The sequence below is a fragment of the Sinocyclocheilus rhinocerous genome, unplaced genomic scaffold (genome assembly GCF_001515625.1).
Source record: "Sinocyclocheilus rhinocerous isolate Xijiao unplaced genomic scaffold, SAMN03320098_v1.1 scaffold2309, whole genome shotgun sequence".
NCBI lineage: Eukaryota > Metazoa > Chordata > Actinopteri > Cypriniformes > Cyprinidae > Sinocyclocheilus > Sinocyclocheilus rhinocerous.
In genome coordinates, this window is record NW_015644615.1 from 331,717 (window position 1) to 340,214 (window position 8,498).

Genomic DNA, 8,498 nt, shown 5'->3' on the forward strand with positions numbered 1-8,498 from the left:
CCGCCATGTCGTGAAGGCGCTGTGTGCTTCGTTGTGAAAGCGAAACTACTTTGTTTGGTCTTCCAAAAGAGGACGATATCCGCTTCGTCATGCCTGGAGCTGATCCGTGCTGGTTGCTGAGGAAAAACATCAACTTTGCGCTGTGGATCGCCTGAAATACTCTTAGAACTGCATTTCATGACACAATAACAGTAATATTTTTTTAAAATTATGCGGGATTTGTGTTTTTTAACAATGTGCATGTCTGTGATGTTTTGTAAGGAACACACAAAAATGGTGCAATGAAAAATCACACATGGGCCTAATTTATTAGCATATTAAACATTATATGTAGAAGGGGAAAAGACATAAGTTTGATGTGAGTACAAATGAGGAACAGAAAATCTTTATTGTCATTGTATTGTGCAAAAAGCATCAAATCAAATTATACAATTATACAATACTGATTGTGTCAAAGCAGCTTTACAATGTCAAACATGAAAATAGTTTGTCAGTAATGCAAGAGGACAATAACAGAGTCATTTTTCAGCTAAAGTCAGTTCATGATTCAGTGATGTCTTCATCCAGTTCAGCTCTCTTCAATAGTGTCTGTGCAATCAGTCAAGCGTCCCCAACTAAACAAGCCAAAGGAACCAAAACTCCATCGCTGACAGAAATGGAGAAAAAACCTTGGGAGAAACCAGGCTCAGTCGGGGGCCAGTTCTCCTTTGACCAGACCAAACCAGCATGATGTGGTTTAATTCCAGGCTGCAGCACATAAAGGCTGAAGCTTCATCCGTTGCTGCATGTTCAGCTCCTCCATTTCCACATTCAGCCCCCATGGAGAGAGAGAACAAAAAACTCAAATACGTTTATACAGACCTGTCCCTCCGAAAACTGCAACATAAATTCTGTTATGCTCCTACCTAATTCTGAACTTAATACATTTTTCATCGCAACTTCATTCCGTTGGAAGGACCTTTAATGTGCACTCCATTCAGTGCCTGATTAGAAAACATACTAATCCAATGTATATGCAGGCCATCTTAACCACGTAAATATGACAATTAATGATTTTTTAAAATACATATAATGGTAATAAATAAAGCTAGAGCTTGAGAAATTATCCTATCCTGTTCCTCCCTGAAAACAATGTGAACAATAGAAAGTATAACTATTTAAGAGAGTAAATCCACATATATATTTCTATGAAATTAGTCACATCAAATCTCTTAACCGACATTCACAATGTGCTAAAGCAGGAAGGTCCTTACAACCTTCTATTGAAAGAATAAAATATTCCCAAACAGTGCCGATCCTAGACTTCTGGAGGCCCTACGCAAAACTGTGTCGGGGGGGAGGGGGGATTATGAATTAATGAAACGCCTTTGTCCGTGTTCACTCCGTCTTGAATCGCACTCACAGAAAGCACTTGAGAAACAGTGTCTCTTCCGCAGCTCGGTACGCTTTCAACTTACTTTTTTTTTTGTCTCGTGCAAGAGACATTAAATCCTCTTTGAGAGCAAGGGGCCCCCCTGGTGTTTCGGGGGCCCTACGCAGCTTGCGTACTTTGTGTATAGGGAGGATCGGCTCTGTTCCCAAATTAATCAATGTAATGGATTTTGATATTATGGTTATTAAATAATGAGATCAACTATTATTGAACCTGAATGAGTTGTTTAGTATTTTTGAGTGCATTACAATAAAAAAAAATGCTTACATACAGTTTTTGAAACTATGGCTCCATTTTCCAAAACTCTACACACAAAACCACAAAACACACATAACATGCAAAACATCACTGTAATGTGGTGTTTTGGGTTGTGTTTCTTGTTCATGTTTTCATGTCTTTTATTTTGGAGTTTAGTCATGGTCCCTGTTTGTGTCATGCTTCCCTTGCCCTCATGTATTCATGCCATTGGTTCCTCTGTTCATTGTGTCATGTTCTGATTGGTTGTCTTAGTCATGTGTCTTGTTTCCCATTGGTTTGTTCATGTCATGTGACCTAAATGTTACGGACATATTATCATGGAACTGTTCAGTCTATTATTGATTTTTATTTCCACTTCACTTTTATCCAAAGAGACGGAACTATTTGCACTGTATTTATCAATGGGACAATATTCATACAATACTAATAGGCTACCTAGAAATAATCTGTCAGCATACTGTAACTCGCATTAAAGGGGTCACTTGCAAGTCGCAGCAGCACGAATTATGTGCCCAGCAAAATCTGATTAAAATATTATGCGTAATTAACAGTGAGTGGTGGTTTCAGACATTATAGTGCCGCACTCGTACTGACTCTTATTCTGCCTGAAAGAATGAAAAGACCGTACTGAAGGCGGAGCGATTCGACCAATCAGATGAAAGGAGCGTTTCAGCACCGCCCACACGTGCGAATGAAATATTGAAGCCATAAACCGATTTTTAAACCCCAAACGAAAAATGAGAAATCGAGTCAAAATCTTATTTTCCGTTTGTTAAACTAAACGGAAAAACGAATAAACGAGCCGTTTTTCCATTTCTCGTTATTGCATTCCAAATAGGAAATGAAATGATCAAAACGTACACGGACTCTGATGCATAGGCATTCTAGACGCATCCGGGGGCCCAATTACAATGAAGAGAAATATATATTTAATAGAGTACTACTGGCTACCTACAACAGCAAAAGAACCAAAACCCCATAAGACATTGAGCAAATAAATATAACAAACAATAGGATTAAACATGACAAACTATTTTCATGATTTCCACTTTTATTATCTACGGAGAGCATGCTTTCTTTCTCACACTCTTTCTCACAAACACACACACACACACACATACAGTACAGACAAATACTCGTGCACACACGGAAACGTGCTCTGCCCAGCGAATTTACCAATAAAGTAGTTTCACAAAAGAACATTTACATGACATTTCTGTAATGATCTCTGGAAGGAAGGACCCAAAAGCAGAAGAATGCTTAACTCCAATTTATTGAAGCACATCAGCATCTCATTCAATTAACTAATTTATTTATACTGATTGATTATTCATTTCTCTTCTTCAAATGGCTACCAATATTTAATGTGAATGTTACTTACAGAACACTTTCTTTGACATTAAAAAGATCAAGAAGAAAAAAAAAAGATTTAATCTACTTATAGTTAAAATCAATAAAAACTATAACTCAAATTTTTTTTTTAAATAGAAAAAGACCCATATAAGTGATCATCAGAACAAAACTGGGTAACACAAGCTGCATATCATTGAACTAAACATACTGAACCATACTAAAATCATATATTCATACAATTAGACCATTAAAAGACATTTCAGCTCCTTCAAAACAAACATCTTTTGTTGTGTTGGAATAAAGTGAGATTTTATTCGTCTGCGTTTGGAGGGTCAGGACTGGGGCTCGTCTCTCTCGCTCCATTCTCTTTCTCTGCGCTGTCGTTCTCACTGACTCTGTTTTCTTTAGCTTTCACGTTCATGAGAGGAGAGTCTTCAACCGCAGTTACATTTTCATCCTCTTGAAAAAACTCATCAGGGCGATTTCGTTTAAAAAACCCGCACTACACACACACACACGCACACACACACAAATACAGAGATTGGATTGAGAATTTGAGAGGTGAATGGTGGGATCAACTGTAAAGTGACTGGATTGGTTCTTACCTTCAGCAGAAGGAACAATATGATAATGAGGCAGATGAACCCGCCCACTACACCAGTGCCGACGATCAGCATTCGACTGGGAGGAACGACAAACTCCACCTTCACTGCAGTCTGAGAAAATCATCACAATCACTGGCACTAAATAGGTTTTTATATTTTAAATACATAAACACATATAAAATACATAGAGTGTATAAATAAAATATATTGAAGTACAGTGATAGAAAGAAAATATTTTTTTTTTTCAAAATTATCAAAACACCTCTACTAGTACAGAGATATAACAGTTCAGATTTACACTGAAGATATTGATCATCTTTGAATGAATGAATGAATGAATGAATGAATGAGATGGTGGGTACCTGGGATCTGTGGGGATTGTACTGCAGAAAAAAGAAGAAATATTTTCTAGTTAAAAATATGTGATAGAACAATCTGCCTCTCTAATACTGTCAGACGAGCTCACCAGCTGCAGGTCTGTGGTGTGAATTCAGACTGACACTGATAATCACACACAGTCTGTGCTGCAGCTGCTCGTCTGTAGAGGGCAGCACAAGCACAACATCAATTGTAGCTGCAAAAAGCAGCTTTCCCAATGCTACATATTTCATTATGTTCTAGTAAAAACTTCACCGGTGTCTGATTATTTTTAAAGGATCTGAAAGTGTGAAATGGAATGCAGGTTATGTGAATGACCTCCAGGTATTGTACATCTGTATATCTCAGATTTGTCTTAACATAAAACAGCAGCTAATCATTGGTTCATGTCTGATGTGGATTCACCTTCAGTCCAGTTGATGTCTGGTTATAGTGGCTTGTGTTGTAGTGGAGCTCAGGGCTGACGTTGAACACAATATCCCTTCTGAACTCATAGAAGGAATATTTCTACAGCAGAATAAAAGTTTTTAAATTTAATAATGAAGTTAATCTTAAACACCATTTGGGACTGTTTCTGAAAAACAGCATTTGTGTGTCTGTTTGTGATTGTGCAGTGCTGTAGTTCAGGTGTGTGTTTGTGATTGTGCAGTGCTGTAGTTCAGGTGTGTGTTTGTGATTATGCAGTGCTGTAGTGCAGGTGTGTGTTTGTGATTGTGCAGTGCTGCAGTTCAGGTGTCTGTGTTTGTGATTGTGCAGTGCTGTAGTTCAGGTGTCTGTGTTTGTGATTGTGCAGTGCTGTAGTTCAGGTGTCTGTGTTTGTGATTGTGCAGTGCTGTAGTTCAGGTGGGTGTTTGTGACTTTGCAGTGCTTGTGATTGTGCAGTGCTGTAGGTCAGGTGTGTGTTTGTGATTGTGCAGTGCTGTAGTTCAGGTGTGTGTTTGTGATTGTGCAGTGCTGTAGTTCAGGTGTCTGTGTTTGTGATTGTGCAGTGCTGTAGTTCAGGTGTCTGTGTTTGTGATTGTGCAGTGCTGTAGTTCAGGTGTCTGTTTGTGATTGTGCAGTGCTGTAGTTCAGGTGTCTGTTTGTGATTGTGCAGTGCTGTAGTTCAGGTGTCTGTGTTTGTGATTGTGCAGTGCTGTAGTTCAGGTGTCTGTGTTTGTGATTGTGCAGTGCTGTCGTTCAGGTGTCTGTTTGTGATTGTGTAGTGCTGTAGTTCAGGTGTCTGTTTGTGATTGTGTAGTGCTGTAGTTCAGGTGTCTGTTTGTGATTGTGTAGTGCTGTAGTTCAGGTGTCTGTTTGTGATTGTGTAGTGCTGTAGTTCAGGTGTCTGTTTGTGATTGTGTAGTGCTGTAGTTCAGGTGTCTGTTTGTGATTGTGCAGTGCTGTAGTTCAGGTGTGTCTCACGTGTTTATGATTTTGCAGTGCTGCAGTTGATGTGTGTGTTCATCCCTCACGCTTTCGTATTCCTTCTCGTTTTGGAGAACTGCGAATGCAGTCAGGTTAAAATGAACTTCTGAAAATTTCTGCAGATGAAATTGATGACACTCAAACTTCCCGCAGTGACCGTCCTGAAACATCAAGAAAACACTGAGGCACTGAGAGCAATAAACCAGAAGAAAATATCAGAACAGAATCAAGGGGGCAGAAGTGGAGAAAGAGGAGCATTTCAGATGTGTTTACTGTGACTGCATGTGATCTGATCTTAATAGGAACATTCAGCTTAAAATTTTCATTCTGTCATCATTTATTCATCCTCATGTCGTACAAAAAAAATTTAATGAGTTTCTTTCTTCAGAAAATATCTTCACATTAAAGAAGATATTTTATGAAATGTTTCAGTGTTTGTTAGTCAGTGGTTTGTAGCAGCATGAGGGCGAGACAAATTATGACCGAAAAATAATTTTTCGTGAACGAATACCAGTTGTAAAAGTGGTCTATGATCTCGTATCCGTGGTTCTGGCTTGAAGTTGCACAGCACTGAATTCTGGAGAGAAGAACAGAAGATGTTTATTCAACAAACACATGATGATTTGATGGTATGAGCTGATGAACGAGTGATGCACCTCCTGCATGCTGAAGTTGTGAGGGGTTAAAATCACATGTGTAGTTTGACAGGGCAGGGTGAGTGTGACTGACACTGGCAGACCTTTAACACCCAGATTCTCCACCTGCAAACACACAAACATACAGACACACAGATACACAGCAATCTGATCGGTCTGAATCACCTTGTGTCACATCTGTACTCTAGTTCACAGACTAATAATTTTAATGTAACATGAAAAAAATGCTGTACTTGAGGGAAACTGAACATGTTTCTTTGACTCTCTGACCTTGTAGATGATGTTGAGAGGCTTTGGACCTCTGTCCTCCAGAGAGAAGTTCAGATACGTCACAGAGTCATCAGCCGATGACAAACAGTAACATTTTGTTTAGTCATAGTTTTATTATTGTTTTACACACACACACGAATCCTGAGATTGTTAAACTTAAGTCTTGGTTTGTGTGAGACACTCATCAGACCTTGGTAAGCGGCGGTGAAGTTGGAGACGGCCTGTAAGCTGCTGCTGAATTGGTAGCACACGCCGTTCAGATACGAGTTTCCATCACACTCATGAGGAAAATACGGACTGCAGCTCTGAGAAAGAGACACACGGAATCTGACACATCAGCAGCTTCAGCAGATCACAAAATCAGCTGAAACCAGTGCTAGAAAATAGCCATCACTTATTTATTAAAAATATAAACATTATACTCATAAAAAAGCTGTAATTATGGTTCAGCTTGCATTTTTATAATGTTCAGTAATGACCTTAACATACTCAGCTTAGTTTCTCTGTAATACTTTACAATCCCATGTTTGTATTTTCCATATACCATATTTAATGGTACCTGAGCATTCTGTGAACATTAACATCTCATGAAGGAGGTTTGACTGTCCGAGACACTGAACTTACAGTGAGAGCAGCAGAAGACACAGCAGCAGACATGCCGAAGAAGCGGACGCTCTCTGAACCTGTCAAACCCCAGCAGAGAGAGAGAGAGAGAGGAGTGTCATCAGCTCAGTATAAAGCAGTGAAAGTCCACAGCAATCACTGATAGATGGGCTGTGAAGCTGATACCTGGCCGCTGCAGCCGTTTGCAGGACTGCAGATCTGCAGAGCAGCTGTACATCTCCCCTGTTGAGTTTCCTTCTAATGGAGCTCCAACAATGATCCTGAGAAACACAACCACACCGCACAAACAATCAGACAGTCAGGAAACACTGTGTGACTCACTGTTTCCTGTTTCCAAACTCAGTCTGATAAACACTGTAACCAAAGAAATCTTCCGGCGTGCCGTTAAATCTCAGTGGATGTTCAGTGTCGATGTTGAAGGCCCCTGAAAGAGACGCTGGAGAATCCAGAGAGACTGTTGAGATGTCAGGAGACACTTGTGAGACTTCAGCCTCTGACTTTCTAAATGATTCTCTCTGGTTTCTCTTCCTGTTTGTCAGCGTTTCATAAGATGATGAAACTAACGCAAGTGTCTGCCACTGGTGTCCATCAGGATTCAACCAGCTGCACTGGAACAACAAAACTGTGTGTGTGTGTGTGTGTGTGTGTCTATGTTTCTACCTAGACATGTGCACAGACAGACAGACATCAGCATCATACATCTGCAGTCTGACATTAAACTAATGATACAATCACAACCATCAACATGCTGCAGCATCAAGAGAAAACAGCAGAGTGTGTGTGTGTGTGTGTGTGTGTGTGTGAGTGAGTGTGTGTGAGTGAGTGAGTGTGTGTGTTCCTGTCACATATAACCACTAACCTACAACACAATACACACTCACACACACACAGTGCTGAGCTCCATCACCTCAAATTAACATAAATATTATTGTAAATTTAGAATGTAAGAATCTCTCTTCCCCGCCCCCAGAGGGACAGAGACACTGATCTAAATGAACACATCAGCCTTCTGTTTTATAAAAAGTGGGGTAACGCTTTAGATTGCAACCCGCAATGTACTGCGTAAGTAAACAGAATTTATAGCGTAACTTTTTTGTAATTACGTGTACCTATTCAGTACCTCCGTGTAGGTATAAGGTAACAACATGCGAAGTTTGGGGAATAAAGGAGTAATAATCTGTAAAATTACAAATTATTTCTACTGTAAGTATTTTGAAACTAAGGGGGTACCTATTCTAATATTACGGGGTATGTATGACCTAACAATCTTATATTTGCAAGCGATTTAGCAAAAACATACACTGTGTACTTTTTTATAGCCTACACGTATAAAACAAGCTGGTAATTGTTTCAATCCAAACGCTCGGTTGAGACTGTTGGGTTAGGAAGCTGGCTTGATTTGACCCAATTTGGGTTGATATCAGTAATAAGTAACCCGACGTGGCTGGGTTATGAATGTGGAGGACGTGAATGAGAGCATGCAGCAAGTCACATGAGTTCAAACGTGAACGGCTC

General features: G+C 39.6%; 1 protein-coding gene across 1 annotated transcript in view; it reads right to left on the reverse strand.

The window, feature by feature from the left end:
* Positions 1–3,218: 3,218 nt before the first annotated feature.
* The window catches only part of LOC107758376 (uncharacterized), a 7,435-nt gene continuing 2,155 nt past the window's right edge, over positions 3,219–8,498 (reverse strand). Inside the window, exons 2-13 of the mRNA XM_016576091.1 lie at positions 7,305–7,419; positions 7,149–7,243; positions 6,984–7,042; positions 6,550–6,664; positions 6,360–6,442; positions 6,090–6,194; positions 5,975–6,010; positions 5,481–5,594; positions 4,432–4,533; positions 4,011–4,031; positions 3,649–3,759; positions 3,219–3,545 (exon numbers count right to left, since the gene is read on the reverse strand). Of these exons, the coding sequence (XP_016431577.1) occupies positions 3,354–3,545; positions 3,649–3,759; positions 4,011–4,031; positions 4,432–4,533; positions 5,481–5,594; positions 5,975–6,010; positions 6,090–6,194; positions 6,360–6,442; positions 6,550–6,664; positions 6,984–7,042; positions 7,149–7,243; positions 7,305–7,419 (1,148 nt within the window). The 3' untranslated portion in view covers positions 3,219–3,353. The remainder of the gene's footprint in view (positions 3,546–3,648; positions 3,760–4,010; positions 4,032–4,431; positions 4,534–5,480; positions 5,595–5,974; positions 6,011–6,089; positions 6,195–6,359; positions 6,443–6,549; positions 6,665–6,983; positions 7,043–7,148; positions 7,244–7,304; positions 7,420–8,498) is intronic.